The 26,029-nt window shown below is 41.6% G+C and overlaps 1 protein-coding gene across 1 annotated transcript in view; it reads right to left on the minus strand.

The window, feature by feature from the left end:
- The window catches only part of DIAPH3 (diaphanous-related formin 3), a 563,671-nt gene that overhangs the window by 525,800 nt on the left and 11,842 nt on the right, over window positions 1-26,029 (minus strand). The window contains exon 2 of the mRNA XM_010853857.1: window positions 7,804-7,836. Within this exon, the coding sequence (XP_010852159.1) occupies window positions 7,804-7,836 (33 nt within the window). The remainder of the gene's footprint in view (window positions 1-7,803; window positions 7,837-26,029) is intronic.

Raw genomic sequence — 26,029 nt, forward strand, 5'->3', positions numbered from 1 at the left:
AAATAAACTTAAATTCAGTACAGAAAGCTTTAAATCTTACTAGGCCCAATGGCAGCCCACTCCAATACTCTGGCCTGGAGAATCCCATGGATAGAGGAGCCTGGTGGGCTGCAGTCCATGGGGTCGAGAAGAGTTGGACACGACTAAGCGACTTCACTTTCACTTTTCACTTTCATGCACTGGAGAAGGAAATGGCAACCCACTCCAGTGTTCTTGCCTGGAGAATCCCAGGGACGGGGGAAGCCTGGTGGGCTGCCATCTATGGGGTCGCACAGAGTCGGACACGACTGAAGCGACTTAGCAACAGTAGCAGCAGGCCCATTTGATAAAATTATTTTAAATTATTCTTTTCCATTGAACTTTAAAAAGAAAAAGTTAATGATTTAGGTTCCATGACCAGACTTCGGAGTTAGGCACAAATTCAGATAATCAAAATCATTTTATTTTCTTTCATAACTGTGATGTTTAATTTATATATATTCCACAAGACACCACACATCCAGGTAGGTACAGGCACAGCATGCTGCTACTGCTGCTAAGTCGCTTCAGTCGTGTCCGACTCTGTGCGACCCATAGACGGCAGCCCACCAGGCTCCCCGTCCCTGGGACTCTCCAGGCAAGAACACTGGAGAGTTGCCATTTCCTTCTCCAATGCATGGAAGTGAAAAGGGAAAGTGAAGTCGCTCAGTTGTGTCCAACTCCTAGCGACTCCATGGACTGCAGGCTACCAGGCTCCTCCATCCATGGGATTTGCCAGGCAAGAGTACTGGAGTGGGTTGCCATTGCCTTCTCCACAGGCACAGCATGCAGGTAGACAAATCGGAGGCTGGGCAGGCACACTCGCCTGAGCTCTCAGCCTGCAGTGCCCAGCAGCAGAAGGAAAAACACCCGGGAACGCAGCAGAGTCAAGTACACCAAGCGGGTCTGCAGGCCCACGGAGCACAGGGGGAGCTTCTCACAGATCCCCCTGCATGCACGCCCAGACCACGAAACCACAGGCAGTCTGGAGTCCCTTCCAGGAGGACCTGGGAGGGGCACCTAGAAAGCCTACCTGTACACCTGGGGGCAAGCTGCCACTGCTGCAAGATTGTGGTTTCCAGACAGAAGTTTTTCTATGTTCTTTGCAATTAAGAAAACATATCCTTTACCTGTTGCTATTTCTCAGTCACACACATCACTACTCCTTTGAGACGACTTTTCCAGTTTTGTTTACTTACTAGAAATACTCAAAACAGTTCATTTCTTATCACAGAAAACTCCTTAAATACAATATGTCTTTACTATTATAATTTCTTAGGATTAAGATCAATGGCTAGAATACAACTTTTCCTGGTCAGTTTCAAGGTCAGAAGACTCATTCCAATGACTGCAGGAGAAAAGCAGAAAATAAGGAAACACTTTCAGATTTTACACTGAGACAGGGACAGAGCTTAAGTGGCAGTGTAAGTCTCGTGGCAAAGATCATGCTCCCTGGGGCCAATCTGTCAGTTTTCCTGGCTGCTTCACATGACTTTACACAAGTTACTCGTACTCTCTCTTGCCTCAGTTTCTTCATCTTTGAAAAATGGAATAGTAACAAGGCCTACTCAGAGGCTTGTTGTGGAAACTAAATGTGTTCATAAAGCTAATATTTGGAATGCTACTTGGCACACAGCTAATAAACAGTCCTCATTATCACTTAACACACCTTTTTCCAAGCAGCGGCTGTTTTTTCACATTCCCTGAGTAAATTCTCCAGCAACTTACTTGACTCCTGCTTGCTGACTGAGAGACGTATATCAAGTTAGAGAAGCAGGGTCCTACCACGGAGGCCTATGTGCCACAGCAAAAAGCTTTAGGCTTGACCTATAGGTAAAGGTGCAACTACGCAGTTACAAACAGGGCAAAGTACTGTCAGGCATGCAATTCAGATAGGTCATTCTGGTTGCGGTGCACGAGGCTGGCTTTTTTTTTTTTCAGTTTTTTTTTTTTTCCCCGACATGGTGGACCTTAGTTCCCTGAACCAGGGATCAAACCCATGTGCTCTGCATGGCAAGTGCAGAGTCTTAACCACTGTACCACCAGGGAAGTACCCCCAAGAAGCTGGCTTCTTAGGAAGCAACAGAAAGTTGTGAGTCCTAACGAAACATTAGAAGGGTGAAGTTACCTTCTATGAAAATACAGGACAGAAATATGCTTAAGAGGGAAGTGACAAATTTAATTCAGGACACAAAGAGTTTCACATAAAAATAAGACATCGATCTGAAGGTATTCAATAGGCCAACGCATGGATGCCTCAGCTTGAGGAAAAGTCAAGACAGATACACACAGAGGTGATCACCCAAGCCAAGCACCAGAGACAAAGAAGAGAAGAGTGGCTGCAGGAGAGCAGGCTGAGAGATGACAACAGTCTACAAGATGTGTAAGGTTAAAGGCAGAGGAGACACACACACAGCAGAGACAGAGAAGGAACAGTCCAAGGGGTATGAAACCTATAAAGTGTGGGCCACAGAAGCCAAGTCTTTGTTCTTCAAAAGGGAAGGAGATAACTGTATCAGGCAGAGCAGAGAAATCCATTAAATGTGCAAAGACTAAAAAGTAATGAATATTACTGAGATAAAAAGGATCATTTCATAATGATAAATTGAAACAATACAAAATGTATATGCACTTAATTGCAGAGCTTCATAAAACATGAAGCAAAAGTTGAAAGAACTAAGAAGAAAAATTTAAGAATCCAAAATTACAGTTGGAGACTTCAACACTCCTCAGTAATTGTTAGAAAAAGCAACAGAAAATCAGAATATAGAAGACGTGAACAAAACTATCAACCACCTTGGCATATTTACTACTTATAGACCAATTCTAGCACAAACAGAATACACATGGAGTATCCACCAAGACCGCCCACATTCTGGGGCAGAAAGCAAGCCTCAAACTGAAAAGACTGAAATCACACAAAGTCCGAAACCACTGGTCACAAGGGACTTAAATTACAAATCAGCAACATAAAGATACCGGGAAATCCTCAAATATTTGAAAATTAAACAAGATATATCTAAATAATCAATGGGGAAAAGAAGAAATCAATAGGAAACTTAAAACTATTTCAAATATTCAGAAGATTAACAGCTAAAGTAGTTCTCAGAAGGAAATTTACAGCATAAAATTCTCATTGGAAAACTAAAGTTCTCAAATAAATTATTTAAGCTTCCACCCAAAGAAGCTGTTAAAAGAATAAAGCAAAAGTATAGAAATAATAAAGATAAAACAATTAAATGAAAATAAAAGAACAATAAAGAAAATGAGTGAGACCAAAAGCCAGTCCTCTGAAATAATCAATAAAACTGTAGACTATTCGGCGTCATGAAGCCCACTTAGTGGACTGGATCACCTTTCTTTTTTTTCATGGGATGGATAGGAGTAAAAGGAGTAGAAAGGAAGGGAAAGAAAAAGATCAGAGTTCATTAGGCTTTGTTGTTGTTGTTCCGTCGCTAAGTCGTGTCCGACTCTTTGCGACCCCATGGACTGCAGCATGCAGGCTTCCCTGTCCTTCACCATCTCCTGGAGTTTGCTCAAATTCATGTCTATTGAGCCAGTGATGCCATCTAACCTTCTCACCCCGTCATCCCCTTCTCCTCTCGCCTTCAATCTTTCCCAGCATCAGGGTCTTTTACAAAGAGTCGGCTCTTCGCATCAGGTGGCTAAAGTACTGGCGCTTCAGCGTCAGCGTCAGCGTCAGTCCTTCCAATGAATGTTTGGGGTTGATTTCCTTTAGGATGGGCTGGTTTGATCTGGTTTAACCATTACGCTTAGAAACATTAAATATAGGTTCCTTAAAACTTTTGTTTCAACAGAGAGAATCTGTGTTTGTTGTGCTGGGCTACAAACTAAAGTGTACTTCTTACTGTGGATCCTAGTCAAAGAAGCTTGAAAACCATTGCTGCAGGCCACACAAGGGATTACAATAGTAATGCTGGCTATAGTGAGATAAAAGGAGAGAGGAAGATCAGCAGGAGGACTGCACTTTAGACAAATGGTTCTGAAGGACAAGGGAGAAAAAAGCAGGTCAAAAATAACCCCTTCCCCACAAAAACACCCAGGGGACACTTTGATGGAAAACTTAGCATGGTGACACGCACATTCAATTTCATCCAGCTTACCTTTCACACTTGGCCCTGACTGTGCTCCTCCCAACCTTTTTGTCTCTACAAGGAAACCTTTCTTTTCAACCCAGGTATAAACAAAAGAGTGTTTTAAGCTAAATTACTTTTTTCACCTTTATATTACCCTAGCACCTTGAACAGCATTTTACACACAGCAGATGCCCAGATATTCATAGGACGAACACTGTTTAAAGTATATTAATTCTGCCTATGGACCTCAAGGCTACAGTAATACTCCGTTCTCTTAATCCAACAGTGTCCTATGAAATTTAATTCTGACAGTAATTTAAGAAACTACCTTGAAATGTGAAGTGCTTTTGCAGGCCTTTAACAAAAAGCAACCTAAGATTAGTTTCTAACATTAGTGTTTCCCAAGATGTCTCGACTAATGTTTTTAAAATATTGTTATTCAAACACATGACTACAGCAGACATCATTCCTATATGCCTTGTCCCAAGTCCTGCCCCAAAAAAGTCTATTCACATCAGGAAGTTCTATATTAAAGGCATACATGCAGCACATGTTGCAGTGGTGGGAAAGTTTAATTAGAAAACACATTGCTGCTGCTGCTGCTGCTAAGTCGTTTCAGTCGTGTCTGACTCTGAGACCCCACAGACAGAAGCCCACCAGGCTCCCCGTCTCTGGGATTCTCCAGGCAAGAACACTGGAGTGGGTTGCCATTTCCTTCTCCGATGCATGAAAGTGAAAGGTGAAAGTGAAGTCGCTCAGTCATGTCCGACTCTTCACGACCCCATGGACTGCAGCCCACCAGGCTCCTCCATCCATGGGATTCTCCAGGCAAGAGTACTGGAGTGGGGTGCCACTGCCTTCTCCAAAACACACTGCTAGCACACATCAAACATCAGTGGCAAATGCTTCCATGTGCTGCAACTCATCAGAAACAGTTTAAAGAGCCCTCAAAGTATCCAGCTTTCCTTTCTCTCCTCAAATCTGTACACGATCTATCACACACACACCCCCTGTAAGACTCAACTGCAGATGAATCGGTCACACCACCCCTCTGTCCACACCGGGAAGTATCTTTTAAAGCTTGTAAATAGGGACAGAACTGAATGCAGCAGCTCAACATACTTGAGCTTAAATGAGATTCACCAAAACCCTAAGAGGAAAGCAGAAAAGGTATAAGATTAGTCCTGCTTTATGTGTAAGTGAACCATCTAAGAGATCTACCACGGTCACAGAGCAGAGAAGTGGTGAAGTTCTGTCTCCCAACGAGAAACTCCTGATTCCGCGTCCACTGCTCTTTCCACAGGGCAGCGTCAGCAGTGGCCAAGAAGGGGCTGACTCAGGGTCTCCTGCTCAAGACAGCCATGCTTATTCTCTGGCCTCCAGAACCCTGGGCCAGCTGCCCAGACTAGCCTGCCTGCTCAAGCCTCCCCTGGGAGAGAAGGGGAACATGGAACCATCTAAGCTGAAGGCAGGCAACAGTCAGTGACCCAGGCAGGTGGTCGGAAAGGCTGAGAGCAGGTCCTTGTCAAAGCTGCTCCACCCTGTGGAGAGCCAAGATCCATCTCTGGAAAGCCTGTCAGGGCTATGCCAGGACCAGATGCAGGACAAACACAATACCAGGTTAGCAAAACCGAGACTCACTCTTTCATTTGTTCAACAAACTGATGAAAATGCTTAACATGTGCCAGACAACTTGTCTGGAAGTATTAATAACAACATACTGTCTCAGTCTTCAAAAGATTTAAACTAGTGAGAAAGACGGATCATAAATCATATACTGCTTTGACAAAAATATGCACAGGGTGTGGTAGAGCCCAAAAGTTCTGACCAAGGGACAAGGAGAAGGAGAAAGGTGAGGAAAAGAGGCGGGAGGGAGAAAGTCTTCCCTGAGAAGCAGCCCATTAACTAATAGAAAATCAAAGCACACTGGTTTCCAGCGCAGTAGGCTGCAGCCACTCTAGAATGTGGGGTAGACTGAGGGGTGGCAAAGCAAAAAAAATAAAAGAGTAACAAAACAAAGATAAGGGTGGGATCTGAATGAAAAGAGGGAAAAAAACATAGAGTGCCCATAAAATACGAACAAGCCTCAAGAATATCATCACACAGAAAGCACTCAGCAACAGAAGGAAGCAATGACACAGGCCACGACATGGATGCACCTTGAAAACACGATGTCCAGTGAAAGAACTCAGTCACGAAAGAGCAACCGATTCCATTTACATGCAATGTCCAGAAAATGCAAATTTACAGACAGAAAATAGACTGGCCATTGCCTAGGACTAGGTGAGTTGGGAATAAATTGGGAGTGACTGTTTATAGGTATGAGGTTTCTTTTTAGGTGATGAAAATGTTCTAAAATTGATTGTGGTGATGGTTTTACAGTTCTGCAAATATATTAATACTAAAAAACCACTGAACTGTCCATTTTAAATAGGTGAACTACATGCTATATGAATTATATCTCAATGAGGCTTTACAAATATACCACTGTAAATTCTCATAAAAGATCACACATAATAATCGCACATGGTTTTACTGTCGGCCTTAAGAAATCATCTGAAAGCTAAGTCAGCACAGCAAGCGTGTGGGTTTGGAGCAAGGAGGAACAGGACTTCAGCCACAGCTACACCACTGCCAGCCGTGCACATGCGGGCGAGCCACCTACTTCAGTTGCCTGAGCCCCGCTGCGCTCAGCACTAAATAAGGACATCACCCACCTGGCAGGGTGAGAAGCTATACCCAAAATCTGCATTACTGCTCAATATTACCACCGTTTCTGAATATTATCCTATTAAAAAAATGTTATCCAGAGAAGCTTATATAAATATCCTTTCCTTAGATTCTACCAGAGAAGTAAAATGTAGAATTCTAATTCAGTTTTTTAAATCGTGCATGTCCAGATCTATGTCTCATTCATCTTTGTATGCCCCCTGAACCACGTGCCTAAGATGGTACTTTGGATAGCGAGGTGCTGAAGTTTTTGAGTGCTCACTGTATTTTAGGTACTGTTTCACATTTGACATAAAGTGAAGCTGAATTCAAATCCTCGTTATCAGAGTGCTGTGTTTGGCCCTTTATCATGCTTCTGTATTATTTATGTTATTGTTTATCTGGGTCTTGTCATCCTTTACCAATAACCTAGTGTTACATTCAAAAATATATTTCTCAGAAAAATTTATTTGAATATATAAAAATCTATAATGGTTCTATGAAGTTTTAAGTACTTATAAGAGCTTATTATTTTCAGCATGCACAATACAGGGTAAGGCATATCTAGTTCTCTCGTTTTTAAACAAACCTTTAAGAATATATCAGTGATGTTTTAGTCTGGCTTACTTTAATTAGTAACTACGTATTTTTGAAAAGCTGACATGTCTTTAACTATTTTTTGTACCTCTTTTTGCAGTGTGCAATTCATCCCCAAAGAAAGAGAAATGATTTGAATGATTCCAAGTTGACTAACAACTTGTGATTAAACAAAAATTTTAAATGAACATATTGACTAGTCCCTTTTATTTTCAAAAGCAACAATATATTTCACCAGTTCAATCTTTACTTTAGCACAATAAAGAGTCCATTTTCAAAACATGCAGTTTGTAGCAATCTTAAAGGTGTTAGTGGAGCACACCATCAACATAAGAGGGTTAGTTAAGATTTATAACAAAGGAAACCTCAAGGATCATCTTACCATATCATCCGTCAGTGTCCTGATATTCAAATGCTGCAAATGAAAGAAATCAATCATATCAGTAATTTATAACAGCTTTTTTTAATTTTAGTTAATAGAGTACATTTAAAATTCTACTAAATTAATTAACTAAATTAGAATTTAGTAAATCACTACAAACTGGAAACTACAAAGTTGAATATAATTAAATTCCTGAGAGTCTAATAAAAATGCATTATATATTGTTTTAATCACTTTCTCAAAAAGATGGACAAAAGTTACCTTGAATGTGATTAGTCTCCTAAAATTTCTTGGCTTTGTAAACCTCACAAACTAGAAACCTCACTGTGGTACAATAAATGTTTTCTCCCAAATAACAGTATTAGTTACCATTAAGTATACAGACTTAGATGGCAATGGATGTAGGAATTTAGATAAGATTTTCAGAAAATTTTTCAAATGATAAAAGTGAAACTTTAAATCTGCCATTAGCATGCAGCATAATAGATAATGAAGTACTTTGCTAGCTTAATTAACTTAAACAATTCCAATAGCAGAGAAGAGAATACTGGAATGACTATTTGCATCTTTAACATCAGTTTGATTTATCACCAGTGGTGACAGTAGACACTTTTCAATTTCATTGCTACTTCTTTGAGAACCCTTTTGCTGATTTCCTTGCTAGACAAACACTAGGCCACTTTAGAAAGTGAATAAATTGGTTTCCTGCAAAGTAGAGTTCAAGAGCAAAATTAAGCATTTGGGGGAAAAACAATCCAAGTTTTTATAAATTCTGGAATTGGGGGAGATTTGTACTCAAGTAGCTGAAGTCAGTTTTCACTTCTCCTTATTATTCATTGTAGCGTTAGACCTTTAAAATGGTAGAGAAAGGATTGAGCACCATTTCCTAAAGAGGAAATGAGGTCAAGTCTACGATTAGTGTAAAAGGACATAGGTTAGCAGTGAACATCTAATCCTGGAGCTAGAAATGGCAACCCACTCCAGTATTCTCGCCTGGAAAATCCCATGGACAGAGGAGCCTGGTCGGTTACAGTCCATGAGGTAGCAAAGAGTTGGACACAACTGACCAACTAACACTTCATCATCTAATGGAATAAGTGGCACGTAGGTAAACTCAACATTTATCGACAGAATGAAATTTATTATTCACACTTGTACATAGTGGAATTCACTGTTACACTCATGAATCTATTCTCAATGACAATCCAGATTGAAAATCTGTACAGCATAAATCACTACCCTAGACTCTTCTCCCTTTCAGAGATGCTCTTCCTCATAGAGCAGGAGAAACGGGGATGGAAGGGGCCCAGCATGAGCTGAGTGTACACCAGAGAGAACGAAGCAGGACAGGTGAGCATGCCACTAGGCTCCAGACTGAACTGCCGGATCAGCAGACTACATACTCTCAACTAGGAGCAAACTAGCAGTAATACTGGATTAATGAAAGAGTAATGTTGAAGCCTGGGCTGTAGAATTTAGTTAATCACTACAAACTTCAGCACTGAAATTAACAAGTACACACAGGGGCCCGTGAGAGCGGGAGTGGCCCTGAGGCGCGAAGAGGCCAGTCTCGGCCCAGAGACCGGGACTAGAATTAAACCTAGGTCCACGTTGCTCCTGAGTTTGCAGAGAAAGGAGCAGAGGCAAGCCTGTGTGGGGTCCCCTCCTCTAACTGCCAGCTGTGTGTGTGCCCTCCCGCCAGCAGAGGCTTCCAGCACTTGGTTAACCACGTGTGTGTGTCATCAGTAGCTTCAGTTGTGTCCGACTCTTTGCGATCCTATGGACCACAGCCCGCCGGGCTTCTCTGTGCATTAGATTCTCCAGGCAAGAACGCTGGAGTGGGCTGCCATGCTCTCCTGCAGGGGATCTTCCCATAGGAGGAATCCAACCCATGTCTTTTATGTCTCCTGCATTGGCAGCAGGGTTCTTTACAACTAGCGCCACCTGGTTAAACACACAGCTCTCTTATTCTCCAACTAGAAGTATCAGCCCAATCGCAACTCACATCACACCTGAAATGGATCATTTCAAGTTCATCTGAGAAGAAAAAAGGAATAGAGCCAACTTCTGATACACAGCATTCTAAGCGGCCTAAGGCTTGAAAAGGGAGACTAATGAAAAAGCATCATGCTGAAGTCCTACTTGGGAGAGTATGTCTTAAGACAGTGAAAAACTGTTACTGACACAAATGAATAATCCCAAAATGCCAGTTTGAGTTGTCTGAGGAAAATGCCATAAAGTGATGTTAAAGGAGAGAGAAAAAACAACAGAAGCATACAAACAATTTTAAGAGAAACGAGACTAGAACCTATGCAAGATTTATGAACTAAAAACAGCACAGAAAATGTAGAGAATATAGGTTACACGATATAAAATTCAGAACATGTAAATAAACAAGAGGAATATTTTTATCTACCTTCAAAGACCTAAAAATAGGACAGCCTTTTAAGCTAGAGTTGGACTCATAACTTTCAGAAAAATAGTCGCTCTTGAGTAGAAACAAGACACATAAGGATTCATTTTTGGGTAATAGTTTTTTTTTAATGTCGTTAAACTACTTCATTGAGGGTCTAGCAACTCAATCAATTTGTTAAATGCTTGGCCTGTTCTTCAGAAACTATACAAGCATGCATGTAAGTCCAATTACAAACTACATTATTACAGACAATCTTTCACAAAAAAGAACATGTGATGTATTACAACAGAATTATAAGGCTTACACAGAAAAGTGAGAAAAGTCAAAGCATGGGAAGGGGTAGTTTAACAGTCTGAGAGACGAGCAAGAAGTTCAGGTCAGGTTCACAATTCCGTCTCTCCTGGAACACACTGATCTATCCGTTCTCCCTCCAGCAGAAGCCAATAGGCACAACGGCAGCAAGTTCCAGGGCCCATGGCAGGACGAGAGATGCTGACTTAACGAAAACGCATCTGAAAGTGTTGGTTGCTACATCAAAACAGTAAAGATAGAATAAGCTCTACTTCAAGATTCAGCTTACAGCAAACAGAGATTATATAGCTATTTGTTCAGCCAACACGCAATCTAAAACAAACCACTAAAGACAAACTAGCTCTAAAAAAATCTGAGTAGATAGAAAGGTGAGTAATTTCTCCTAAAAACTTAATTGTCTAATCACAGTTCATTTCAAACATGATAGGGGGTGGGGGAGGAGAAATACTAAATATTTAGTGAAAAAATGTACAGGTTAGATCTTTTGTAGGATCTCTGAAAATCAATTATTAATTCAAATTTATTATAAAATTTAGGTTATGTCAAAGTCCTACCTGTTTAGATTACAGACTTCTAAAAAAAGTTGAGACAGAATGACATAGAAGCCTCAGATAACTGTGGAGTTCTGGCCTTGCTTCTGTAGACACAAAACTATAAGGGTGACACCCTTAATTTAAAAAAAACAAAAAACTTTATTATTGGTCTTATACTAGTACATAAAATACTGTTTAAATGTCTGGTTAACCAAGACACTTAAAGAAATGAAGAAGTATTTCTGTTTCATAGCTACCAGCATGCCCCTGACTACGTTGTCTGGTGGCGAAAACAGGAATGGCCCCATCAATCCAGTTTATGAGCAGAATTTGCTGACATCCACACCAGAAAGGAAACAGAAACATAAAACCACTAGTAAATGAAATCAAATAGGAACACTTTTAAAAATAACAACCTGATAGCAACATTAGGGTTGTATCTGCGGGAGTGGGGGAATAAAGTTAAAAGCACAGAATGTTAGACCTATTAAAGCATTTACACCTAGATGTGGCTTTATGACCTTTAGTTCCATTATCTGGCCTATGATTCTATAAGTGTCAATGCTTTATAACCATGGGATAAAAACAAAAGTGGTGATAATATCAAAATACCAATAACTCTGAAACCAGGACCACTGGTAACTGGTTAAGGTGTGGTACTTGCACACTGGGAGTCTCTTCCTCAGCAAAACCTCACCCATCTTCCTGCGGTCTGATATATCTCAAATTGCTAATTCTATTTCTCCCTAAAAAGCAAGCAGCTCTGCATATAGACAGGCCTTCTACTAACGACAGCTCCTAGGATGAATGGTCAACAGGATCACTCTGAAATTGAAAGAGAGAACAAGTCTTTAAATATTTTTCTTCAAAAGAACATAAGAATCAAAAAGCTGGGGCGGGGCGGGGTGAGGACACAGAAACACAGAACACAGGCTTCTATATTCCCATTTAAGCAAGGCATCAAAACCTTTATTGAAGACAGCACATGCTGTCAAAAACCAGATCTACAGCTTTCAGAGTACTGTGCAAAACGCTGTCAATATCAAGAGGTATGAAGAACAGTCCTTCTCCCACCAACTTAGTTAACAAGTAACAAAGACCAAATAAATTATATAATACAAAGCAACATACAAACCTCTGAGGTTCATATGCAATGAGAAAAAGATTCTAAACTGTAGCCCAAGCCTCTTAGCAAATTTTACCTTTTCTTTCATTGGTTGGCACTTGTGGGTTAGCAGGGAGCAAGGGATCTGTCTACTGATGTCCTCAGACACATGAAGGCCCACCAGGCATCAAGCTAGCAGGCTCGGATCACTGTCAGCAGAGTCAGAGCGTGGAAATATTTCAGAACAATTGCAACAAGCTGTTGCAATTAGTTCTATTAAGTTTATACCGCTTACTTGGCTCATTATGAGAAATTACCAACAAGAGGAAAACTGTAAGACTGAAGTCTTCAAACACAAGTGACTCAGACCCAATTCTGATCAACTCGACCGTCCAGACCAGCTGGTTTTCAGCTTGTTAGTGTGCACAAGAAACACACCAAGACTTGCTTTGTAAAAGCAGGTGACAGGCCTCAGCTTCTGAAGGTCCTGGTACAGCAGGTCTAGGGTGGGGCCTGGGATCCTGCACACTTTGGGGCCCAAGAGAACTCTGCTGCAGTGAGCCCAGGACCCCACTCCACCACCATCAGCATTAAACATCCCCGGGACGGCATCCAGACCAACACCGGTCCCACGGCCCGTTTAAAACCCATGTCCCTGAAACAAATGAACAGAAGGCTGCAGAGAAGAAGCAGATGATTTCAGAGAAGTGAGAGACAGGGAGTCAGTAGTTGGGGACAGTCCCTGAAGGCACCCATTAGCACTGATTTAAGGGAATTCAACAATCTCTGGGTGCAGGATGAACTGCCAATTGCATTGTTTATTCAAATGCTTAATCTCTTTCTAAGGTAATATTCAGTCTCATAAGCATATATTTAGTACCTAAGTATCAAAGATTGTTTATTATATCAAACCACAACATGACACTATTTGCTTGATAAAATGAGTGACAGGTTCTGACCAACACAACAAAGTTACACCTTGAGGGCAAAGGGCCCGACTCAACCCTCTCTTAATCACAATCTGCTCAAATTTTTTTTTTTAAGTCCAGATTATTCCCTTCCACTAAAGCAGTAATGAATATGTATTTTAACCTAGTAACATTTATGGCCCACACACACACCTGTCTTTATTTTGATATCAATGCTAATTATAAAGAGTATAGAAATGGGAAACGCTACCACTAGCAACCGTGACACTAGACACACCTGTGGATAAATCTAAGGGTCATCTCCCAGGAACCACACGATACACCTGGAAAATACTGTTCTTCAAGGGCTCCAATATCTCAGAAGGGTTCAAAAATAACACTGACGCTTCCCCAGCCCTGAGGACTAGAGCAGAGCTGGCTCTTCGATACTACAAAGTAAAGCTTTTTTCAGTCGCCTCACTGTTCATGTGGTCATTTTTGTAGTTTGAGGTAGAAGAAAGTGAGTGAGGTGATGTTAGAACAAGTGAGAAGCAGAAAAAGCTCACCAGCACCTTCATCTGTTCCTTTACTCAAAACTGTAATCCTGCCTATTTCAGGACAATAAACACCTGTCCATTGTCCATTATCTATGGCTTCAGCACTCCTACCCTCTAGGAAGCCAGACCTGCCTTCTCCATAACTCCTTCTTTATAAAAGACCATCTTTCAGGAAGAGGCATCATTCAACCATTTACACATGTGAAAAGAAAAGATTCATTTCTAAGAGGGCACAAGGTTTTCAAAAGGATCAAAAGTCTGCCACGTAACTGCGAGAAAACAACTACCTCTCCAGAAAAAGCAATTCTCAAATCGCTGCTTGGCACTCTCACCTGGATTACACATCACAGGGGCTGAACACCTTACAAGTCATGTTTTATTCTAGCAGAATTCTAGTGTTCCTCTTCCTTCAAAGGGAAAACCTAATGACTAATCCTAGGAACACAGGTTTCGTATCTATTTTAAGATATTCTCTTCAGCTGTTCCAATTTCTTTCACCTAAACTGCCCAATCAGAAACTCTTCTCTAATGGGTCCAGGAAAAGACAATTCACACCCCTGAGCCCCTTTACAAGTAAGTCGTGTTCCAGGTCATGAGAACCGAAAACCTTTTTCATCACCCGAAGAAGGCTGGGTATTGGCTGTAGGAAGATTTTAAATGGTCCCAGAGATTCCAGCATCAGCCTGAAGCTTATCCAACTACTAGGTTATTTTTGAGACTGCCTCATCTCTTAGATGTCACGCATAAGACACAAAGTTAGACTGGATATTCCTGAGGCTCATATGGTACCAAGCATCAGTGCATCTATTATTTGAGAAGGATTTTGTTTGTTTACATTCTAGCATCACCATAAAGAAAATAAATTTGGTTAAACCTTAGAGAACAATTTTGGTGAAATAAATCCAATGTTCAAACTAAGAATTCTACTAGTAATTATTCTTTAACCTAGTAATTCTATTTCTAGAATCTACAGAAAGAATAAGAAATACAATCAAGTATTCTTATATACAAACATATATATATATCACTACACTGTTATTTTAGATAACCAGAATTGCAATCAACCTAAAACTCAGAATATGGGAAAGAGTAAATAGATTACAGTTCTGCCATAGGGAAAATGCTTATAATATAATGTTATATGAAACAAAGTTGAAGTAAAATTGCATTTGCAATATAATTCTAACTTTGTTAATATATACACTTATAGGAAAAAATCAGACAGGAACCATTGTTAATTTTATCTATCTGAATTGTGGGATTTGGAACTTTTTTTATTTTTACATTTTTTTTCTGTATTTCTTCAGTTGTCTAGAATGAGCATATTTATTTTTTAATGAGGAAAGGTTTTTAATTACTATGGATAATACTTTTCACACCAAGCAGAAAATACAGATTAGTTCCTTTTTAAATAAAAATGTTATATATGAGACAGTAAAAGAAGTAAGAATAAAAATCTAATAAATACTGTGAACAGCCTTTTTAATAGGCTGAGTTTCTTGGTGCATATTTTCAAATATGTCAGAATACATTAAGCACATTATTCATTTGTTTTCTAATCCACATATATAAATTAACCTATCTCAAAAGGCTCCTTGGTTTTGTGAATTATTGATGCTGTCACCTGCTAGAGACTTAATTTCAAGAAAAATATACGAATCACTACATCACAAGCACAAATCCTTTTGACATAAATTCAATTTCTGTGGCAACAATAATATATTGACTTAGCTTTATTTTTCTACTTTATGACACTTATTAATGTCAGAAATAAAAGAAATCTATCTTTGTTCCTTATTGTAAATGTAAGTGATCCCATGCCATCCTGAGAAAGCTAAGGTAAATACCACTCACTTGATAACCCCTTAATGCAAATGAAGACAAGATAACAAAGTATAAGAAATAAGACATGATTTTTCAATTTAGTCCCGTAATCCTTATTTTGGCTACTACACAATACAATTAGGCTCCCAAAATGTGCAAGACACTCGGTAAATATAAAGAGGACCCAAGCCCTGCCCTTACAAGTTTACAACCAAAGGATGAGCATGACAAGTGAATGAATAACCAAATGCAAGGCAGTGGGACAAGCACCATAACAGAAGTGTTTAACGCTGACAGGGAGAAAAGGCAGAGTCTCTGCTGTATGCTAATTATATTTGCTAATTATATACTAATTACATTTGCGTAAATACTTGCTAATTAACATGCAAATATTTAATAATGATCTAAAACTAAAGCAGAAATAAGTTTTAGCCATGATTTAGGGAAAACTAGTAGGGCAAAATTTACCCTCACAGAATGAGATTCCTAAAACATTCATTCATTCAACATTATTTATTAAATATTACTACATTACTGGCAAGGGATCCATCAGTAAAACAAAAATTTCTGTCCTAGAGAAGCTCACCTTCCACTGGGGAAACAGACAACAAACACAGTAAGCTACAGAAGATGTTAGAAGGTGATGAGAGCTCTGTTAAAAATGAAAAGTTCTTCAAAGGAAGGCAGGCCCGGAAAGCAGAGTGGGAGGGTTTGCAGGATGCAGTTTTAAAAGGAGGAACTGGGGTGAGCATAAGACTGACTGAGAAGGCAGCAACTGAGCAGACTGGAAGTGGACTAAGGAGGTAGCTACGTGGACAAGCGGGGAAAGTACTGTAGATAAAAGAGCAGCCAGAACAAAGGCGATTAGGAGAGAGCCCATCTAGTGTTCAAAGGAGAGAGTCAGCGCAGCTGCAGTGACAGGAATCAAATCAGAGAAGAGGAAGAGGGGCAGATCCGAACCAGGCCATGTAGAGGATGAGGGCCTTCATTCTCCGAACGCAACAGTTACAAATGCTTACGTATAACAACACGCTAAAAGTATCAACATAAACGCTAAGTGACAGTTGACTCCACTTTATCAGCAACTCTGCTTCTGTTGTTGTCAGTCCCTCAGGTGTGTCCAACTACTTGTGACCCCATGGACTGCAGCATGCCAGGCTCCCCTGTCCTTCACCACCTCCTGGAGCTAGCTCACACTCATGTCCACTGAGTCGATGAAGACATCCAACCATCTCTTCCTCTGTGGTCCCCTTCTCCTCCTTTCCAACGAATCAGCTCTTCGCATCAGGTGGCCAAGGAGTGGACCTTCAACTTCAGCATCAGTCCTTCCAATGAATATTCAGGACTGATTTCCTTTAGGACAGACTGGTTGGATCTCCTTGCAGGCCAAGGAACTCTCAGGAGTCTTCTCCAACACCACAGTTCAAAAGCATCAATTCTTTGGTGCTCAGCTTTCTTTATAGTCCAACTCTCACATCCATACATGACTATGGAAAAACCATAGCTTTGACTAGATGTACGTCTGTTGGCAAAGTGATGTCTCTGCTTTTTAACATGCTGTCTAGGTTGGTCATAGCTTTTCTTCCAAGGAGCAAGTGTCTTTTAATTTCATGAGTGCAGTCACCATCCGCAGTGATTTTGGAGCCCAGGAAAATAAAGTCTGTCACTGCTTCCATTGTTTCCCCATCAATTTGCCATGAAGTGATGGAAACAGATGCCATGATCTTCATCTTCTGAATGTTGAGTTTTAAGCCAGCTTTTTCATCCTCCTCTTTCACCTACATCAAAAGGCTCTTCAGTTCCTCTTCGCTTTCTACCATAAGGGTGGTGTCATCTGCATATCTGAGGTTATTGATATTTCTCCCAGCAATCTTGATTCCAGCTTGTGCTTCATCCAGCCTGGCATTTCGCATGATGTACTCTGCATATGAGTTAAATAAGCAGGGTGACAATATACAGCCTTGACACACTCTTTTCCCAACGTGGAACCAGTCCACTGTTCCATGTCTGGTCCTAACTGTTGCTTCTTGACCTGCACAAAGGTTTCTCAGGTTTTGCTGAGTGTCAGTGGTATTCAACCACCCTCCTTTCAGCTGCTGGCATCTCTCACATGCTGCCATTTTTCTTTGGGGCTGAGAATTCCAATCAGCAGCAGTTTCTCAGCACCATCCCTAAAGCCAGCATGCTGCCTGGGCCTCAGGACATCGACAGCTTCAGGGGAGAATAAGATGTGAGGGAAGCAAACAGACCGAGTAGGTAATGCACATATACATTTACAGTACGCGTGGGTGAACCGTCAGTATTGTCAGGAAATGGTGACTCTACCTCTGTTGTCCATGGCTCTTTCATTTACAATCACTATCTGGCAGATCATGTGTATATCTTTTTTCTCTTTTCTTAAACATATCAGGAACCTTGTTTCCCTTATCTTTGAACTAGACATACCACAGTGAGGGGAACATATTAAGCCAATGGTTTAGAATTTTTGTTTTCTTTTCCTAATACAAATGCCTGAGTAATATCCCAAAGCAACTGAATCAAAATACCCAAAGATAGGGCCTGTCATAAGTACTTGAGCTCCTCCTGGTGACTCTAGTATATAACCATTGCCCACTAAATTGGGCAAACTATTACGAACTCTGTCTTTCAGTGCCTAGCATCAGGGAATCTGCAAAGTCCCACAGGTGCAGCTAAAGCAGACATCTATTGCTTTATGTGTCTCAAGCACACAATCCCTTCTTGCTATCAGAGGGGAGACTGGCAGTCCTCCTGTTCTTTGAAAGCCAGCCCTGCCACAGCTGAGTAAGCAGAGCTCAAGCAAAGCCAATCAAACCCTCACTCTCCCAGAAATCAGGACTTGGGATTCAGATATGAGAATTAGGACCGAGAGCGTTACATACACCTAGGACTGTGAGGCTCTGGGATTAGCTGTGTGAAAATCAAAGCAGTAGAAGCAACACAATGCAGACATACAAGAGTGGAGCAGATGCCTCTTAGGAGGCAACAGGGGACAGTGTGATCCCAGCAAAGGGAAGCTGCCAGCTTTCAGCTCTCAGCTCCAGACCAAGAGAGGAACAGCTAAACTTGCTGTTCTTGATCCCAGGGACAGCCCCATGCCTCTTTACAATTGCTCTTTCTAAGCTTAAACTACATCATGTATGTGCCTTTAAGCCCAAAAAAGGCCTTGACTGAGACAGAAACCAAGACTGAAAAATGAAGGCCATATGATATAGCCCACTGCACATCACCATTCCTAGCAACACTTAGTGAGCCTTATTGTAACTACTAACACACCCAACAATCTTACAAATTAGCCATTATCCCACCTTGGTTTAGTCACTAAGTCATGTCTGATTCTTTGTGACCCCATGGACTGTAGCCCGCCAGGCTCCTCTGTCCATGGGATTTCCCAAGCAAGAAAATTGGAGTGGGTTGCCATTTCCTACCCCACAGGATCTTCCCAATCAAGGCATCGAACCTGTGTCTCCTGCATTGCAGGCAGATTCTTTTACCACTGAGTCACCAGGGAATCCCCATCTCACTGATCAGGAAACTGACTGTCACACAAGTGATCTACCAGAGTGGCCAGTCTGAGAACGGAGTCTTGGTCAATGAGACTCAAACCCAGGCTCAGACCCCTCCCTTTCCCTTCCCTCAGTCTTCGCCGTCCCAAACCTAGGGAGGAAGACCCACAGCAGAAATAAAGCAGTTTCTGAGTTGTTTATGAGGCAAAGAAATTGAAGATAAAATCTTAGCAAGAAACACAAGCGTAATTCCAACTGGACTGTTATTAAGTGTTATAATACTGACTAAAAAGTTTTATCTTGAAAGTTGAGGTGAGTGAATATAAGAAGCCAGGAGGATTGTAACTTCTGAAAATTGACTAAATTTTATGTTTAGTCAATTTTATATGTTTATAACATATATATGCAAAAATATATGTTTTGCTAGGGAGTTTCCCTTTTATTTTTTAAAGTTGCTTAAGTGTAAAATAGAAATGTAATGAATATTTTTTGTTATTCACAGAATTTACAGTTTAGTACATGCCTTATATACCACGTGCTTCCAAATAAGACTAAACATAAGCCACAAAAATATCCACATTTCAAAATATCATTAAAATACATACATACACAAGTCTAATTAAAGAAAATTTCTTTTAAATTATTGATAAGTTTGAACTTTTTTAAATAACATTTTAAATCACCACTAAGTTTTCTTGCATAATTTGATTACTACTTTTTATTACTACTTCTAAATTGGTTTGTTACTTAAAATGAGTTAAAAAGATTATTGTATATTTACAAATTTGACGTCTGAAGAAGGGAGAAAAAGAGCACAATTCCAGCTCTTACATACAGTCCCAGTACTATACATAAAATGTGGTTACACTTGACACTTCTTTTAGAAATGCTAACCAAGCAAGATATCATTATTGAGCATCTAAGATAGCAAGGGGTTTCCCACACAGCACTAGTGGTAAAGAACCTGCCTGCCAATGCTGGAGATTAAGAGATGCAGGTTCAGAAGACCTCCTGAAGGAAGACATGGCAGCCCCTCCAGTACTCTTATCTGGAGAATCCCATGGACAGAGGAGCCTGGCGGGCCATGGTCCACAGGGTCGCAAAGAGTCAGACATGACTGAAGTGACTCAGCATGAATGCAAGCTAGCAAGACATCATGTCTGGTCTGGTATATAAATACCTATAAAACAGAGCATCTGCACTCAAAGGAGTTTACAATTCAATAGGTTTCAGAGGAAAAAATAAATAACCTAGGTCACTTATTTCCCTTTTCCACTATTCAAAAAATAATATAAGTAACTATCTTTCCAGTGCTACACGTGCTGAAACACATGGGTTCCTCACCTTAATATTCTTCATTGCACTTCTTATCCAAAGACATTTGAGATACTTGGAGACAGAAATTCATGAATGAGATTAGATACAGAGCAGTCCAATACTGTATCAAACTTACACTGTGTTACATGATGACACAGCCACATTCCAACACATAACATTCTATGTCACAATTTGGGTTTTGAACACAACAATTTCTATAGTCAAGCTGCAAGATCAAGCAACTGCAGCCTAAACTGCCCTTGGCAATCCTCCAACAAAGCCAAGGAGACTTTAGTGATGACTCTCTAGTAATAACCCAAGTATATTTGTAAAGACTTCTGAAAGCACATAGTTTTATATTGATTACCACACCATTCAAGCACACTAACAAGTCAGCAAGGGTTATGGGGGAGTCAGCAGCTGACAGCCACAGGCATGGAAGTCTCTCAGTGATCATAATAACCTAGAGCAAATGACTGATTACTGTCGCTCCTGTGAGGATATGAAGATAAATCTACTGCACCTGCTTTTTTTTTTATATTATGGAGATATAATTTACATATAATATTGTGTAACTTTAAGGTATACAACATGTTGACTGATACATTTATGTTTTGCAATATGACTGCCACAGTAGTTTTAGCTAACACTTTTATCACATCACATAATTATCATCTTTTTAATGCTGAGAACATTAAGATCTAATCTCTGAGCAACTCTGATTTTATGATACACCATTGTTGACTATAATCACTGTGCTGTACATTAGATTTCCAGAACTTATCTTCTAATTATAAGTTTATACCCTTTAATTCATCTCTCCAAAGTTGATCTCCTTTAACACATTCCCCTACCCTGCTTTTTCAGATTCTACATATAGGTAATATCATACAGTATTTGTCTTTCTCCCTCAGGCTTTTCTCACTTAGCATAATGCCCTCAAGGTCCAACCACGTTGTCACAAACAGCAGCATGTCTTTCCCCTGGATGAATTTAATCCCACTGTATATATTCAGTGTGTACCGTATCTTCTTTATCCGTTCACCTGGGGATGGGCACTGAGGTTGCTTCCGTATCTTGGCTCCTGTGAATAATGCTGCAATAAACATGGGAATCCAGGTAGCTTCACTTTTGGCTGCACCAGGTTTTGTTGCTCCATGCAGGTTTTTCACTAACTGAGGCAAGTGGGGGCTACTCCCTAGTTGCAGTGCATGGATTTCTCACTCCAGTGGGCTTCTCTTGGGGAGCGTGGGTTCTAGGCACACAGGTTTATTAGCTGTACTTCACAAGCTTGAGAGCAAGGGTGCAGTAGTTGTGGCCCCGGGCTCAGCTGATCCGTGGCATGTAGAACCTTCCCAGGTCAGGGATCGAATCCATGTCCCCTGCATTGGCAAGCAGATTCTTGACCAATCTAGACCAGGGAAGCATCACAGATACCTTTTCGAGGTTCAGTTTTCATTTATTTTAGATATATACCCACAGCTGGGATTGATGAGTCATATAATAGTTCTATTTTTACCTTCTGAGAAACCTCCATACTGTTTTCCTTAGAGGCTGAAGCAGCTTACATTCCCTGCAACAGTGCGCAAGGGCTCCCTTTCCTCCACATCCTCACCAACACTTGCTCTCTCTCCCCTTGATGACAGCCGTTCTAACAGATGTGATCCCAAGCCTGTTTCTGTTATCACTGATGGCGTTTCACTAAAAACCCATCGCTGAGGGTAGCTTCAGAGGCTGTGAAAGTGCATCATCTTTGCCTGAACAAGATGTGCAAGTTATCCAGTAGGAACAAACCATCACATCGCTGAAAGGCAGTCTGACCTACAAATAAAGACTCTGAGACCACAGGCAGTCCCTGAATGTGGGTCAAAGTATGGCATTAGCCATTAGTCACATATGGCTATTTCAAAAGTTAATTCCAACTAAATCAAATTAAAAATCAGCCCTCTAATAGCATTAGCCACATATGACTGGTGAATATCAAACTGGACACAGCAGAACAGAAAGCTCCATCATCACTGAAAGCTGTACTGAACAGCACTGACACAGGTAGACTCCTGTATCACTAGGTAGCTAGTGAAATGAATGAATCCATGCTGGAAGAACATCTTAAGTCAAAAAAAGTAAAAGGTCAAAAAGATAGTACTTAGAACACCAAGAGGGCAGGAAGATAGATAAGCAAACATTAGAAGAGAAGAACAAGTTAGAGCAAACGTGAAGAAATGATGGGTCATACTCTGAAGTCTAGTAAGATGAAGCTCCAATACTTCGGCCACCTGATGCAAGGAACTGACTCATTTGAAAAGACCCTGATGCTGGGAAAGATTGAAGGCAGAAGAAGAAGAGGACAACAGAGGATGAGATGGTTGGATGGCATCACTGACTCCATGGACATGAGTTTGGGTAAACTCCGGGAGTTGGTGAAGGACAGGGAGGCCTGGTGTGCTGCAGTCCATGGGGTTGCAAAGGGTCGAACATGACTAAGCAACTGAACTGAACTGAAGATGAAGACCAGCCACTGGGTTGGCAGTTGTTGACCTGTCAAATTTTAGTGGAAAGACAGAAGCAAAAGTTGAGAAGCCTGTGGGAGGTGTCTGAATCCTCCCTTTATGAGCGCTCTCTACCCTTGGCTAATGCCATCATGACAGGAGCAATGAGCTGAGAGCTGTTAGTACTTACGTGTTAACCCCCAATGTAACATTGAAACACCATGTCTAACTGTAATTCAGGTACTACTGTTCCCACCTCATAGATGAATAAACAAACAACAACAGTTACAAAAGTAATTTCCCAAGGTCACAGAACTACCAATTTCAGAGCCAGGACTTAAACCCAGGTTAACTTCAGAGTCTGAGTTCTTAAAAATGACACAACATGGGTTCCCTGGTAATACTGCCCACCGTCTCCCAGACTGAGCGCAAGCCTCCTGAAGTCAGGGACCAAACTGTACCCAACTGTGCCCTTCAAACATTTACAGAATAAATGAAAACAATGAATTCACAGAATTTGGCTATCAGGGAAGGAAACAGAGCATGGTACAGAGAGGTGTCTGGGTCATGGGAAAGTTGGGAGAGGAAGGCTGTTTGGTTTTGCTCCTGCTTTTTCTTTCAGGGTAGAAGATATCTGAGCATTTTAATAAGACGGGACCTGTGGAGAGTGAAACAACCTCTTGCAATGGACCTGGATCAAGATCAGGGGCCAAAGGGTTAACCTGACACTTCTACAGATACTGGAGGAGAAAGGAGGAAGAGCTACAGATATAGATTGTTGGTGCAACAGCAGGAAATTAAGCCGGTTCAAGCAATATGGCCTTTATCTTCTCTCTGAAGAAGGTGTCAAGGCTGAGTGTGGAGAGGCAGGAGAAACGATCTCTACGACAGTTTCAACGAATGCTATCCCGGGGCAGCTCCAAGAGGGACCTACACATACACACAGAGTATCAGTAAAGCATCCAAGTGAAAATAATGAAAGTCATCACTGTTTCTGTGTGGGGAAATCTCAACTGGGATGTAAGGGAGTCAGTGAATTTCACTCTGAACTCTTATACTGTTGGGCTTTTTAAGAGGTTCATACGTTACCTTTTCAATTTAAAAAACTGTTAACAACAAAAAGGAATCAGACCCATAGAGAAGGTAAAAAGAGTGAATAGTCTCAACACAAACGCTGAGAGAAGTAAAAAAGGATGTAACCAGAAAGTGGGGCTTTCCAGTGGCTCGGCAGTCAAATCCTGCTGATGCAGGCGTGCGATGCAGGAGACATAGGCAGGAGATGTGGGTTCGATCCCTGGGTCAGGAAGATCCCCTGGAGAAAGGAAATGGCAACCCACACCAGTATTCTTGCCTCGAAAAATCTCAATCCATGGGGTCGAAAAAGAATCAGACACAATGGGGCAACTAAGCAACAGGAGCAGCCAGAAAGCTAGCTCAAAGCCCGGGCCCTGGCCCATCTGGCTGCGTGCCACCCACAGGCTCCGTCCCCAGCCACACCTTGGGACGGCCCACACCTCTCTCCTCACCTCAGTCCCATCAAGCGTAACACCAGGGTCGTGAGAGTCCTGCTTCAAAGCACTGTGGTAAGTGATTAAAGGAGTGTACAGTCCACCAGAGAGCAGAGTAAGTGCAGTGCCAGTGATAATGCCTGTGACCAACAGGCTGAAGGCCCTGCCAATCAGTAGGTCCACAGAGTCCCGATGTCTAAGGTGCAGTCTGCAGGGCTGGCGGGGTCTCCCCCCAGGCCACAGAGCATGGGTCCATCACGAGCCTGTCAGGTCGCTCCAGGCTTGGAGACAGGAAGCAAGTGGACATAGAGGCCAGTGCTCTTTTATTTATTGATATTCCATGTTCTATCAGGTTTGAAGAGGCAAAGAATGTGAAGGCATCCTAGTTCAAAAAGAGTCCTGGGTTACTTCTGTACGGTGTGGAGCAAATGCTGTCAGCAGGAGGCTGACAGAAAGAAAGAGAGGCAAGGGCAGAAGATGAAGGTCTAGATGAAACAGAAAGGAGCGGAATGCATCCAGGGACCAAGCTCTTTATGTGTACCCACTGGAATTGAGGTCGGGTCCCTGGACACAAGAACAGGGCCCTGGACACCAGGAATGGGGGAAGGAGGGTGGAGGGAGGTGAGCAGCGGAAGGAGAAAGGTCAAGACGCCGTCAGTAACTGAGATCTGGTCACCTGCCCTTCAGGATGTCCGACACTGCAGAGGCAGATATCTCCCCCACTCTGGGGTCTGGGAAAGACTCAAAGGAATACAACTACAGTCTCCCATCTAGAAACGGGTGACTTTACGATGACGCAAAACCTATACTTACTCACTAGACACTGTACTCCAGATGTTAAATTCTGGCCCTTCCTAGGCTAGCAACACGTACAGGGTCCTCTCCTGATGCTGGGCAGGGAGGCGCCTGTAGCCCCGTCAGCCACGTGGTCACGGCGGAAGCAACCGCTCCGGACAGGACGACCAGCCTGTCTACCACCTTCAGAACAGTGTTCAATTCATGACAAGAGACATTCAACACTTCATCACAGAACAGGCTTTCTGCTAGAAGAGTTTGCTTGACTATAAGCCAACGTAATGTTCCAAGCACGTTTAAAGTAGCCTAAGCTAAGCTATGATGTTCAGCAGGTAAGGCATGGTCCATGCACTTTTGACTTATGATATTTTTAACTTTCAACTAGTTTCACTTCAGTTCAGTTCAGTCGCTCAGTCGTGTCCAACTCTTTGTGACCCCATGAATCACAGCACGCCAGGCCTCCCTGTCCATCACCAGCTCCCGGAGTTCACTCAGACTCACGTCCATCGAGTCAGTGATGCCATCCAGCCATCTCATCCTCTGTCGTCCCCTTCTCCTCCTGCCGCCAATCCCTCCCAGCATCAGAGTCTTTTCCAATGAGTCAACTCTTCACATGAGGTGGCCAAAGTACTGGAGTTTCAGCTTTAGCATCATTCCTTCCAAAGAAATCCCAGGGCTGATCTCCTTCAGAATGGACTGGTTGGATCTCCCTGCAGTCCAAGGGACTCTCAAGAGTCTTCTCCAACACCACAGTTCAAAAGCATCAATTCTTCAGCACTCAGCCTTCCTCACAGTCCAACTCTCACATTCATACATGACCACAGGAAAAACCATAGCCTTGACTAGATGAACCTTTGTTGGCAAAGTAACGTCTCTGCTTTTGAATGTGCTATCTAGGTTGGTCATAACTTTCCTTCCAAGGAGTAAGCGTCTTTTAA

Source organism: Bison bison, unplaced genomic scaffold (genome assembly GCF_000754665.1).
Source record: "Bison bison bison isolate TAMUID 2011002044 unplaced genomic scaffold, Bison_UMD1.0 scf7180017864332, whole genome shotgun sequence".
NCBI classification, from domain to species: domain Eukaryota; kingdom Metazoa; phylum Chordata; class Mammalia; order Artiodactyla; family Bovidae; genus Bison; species Bison bison.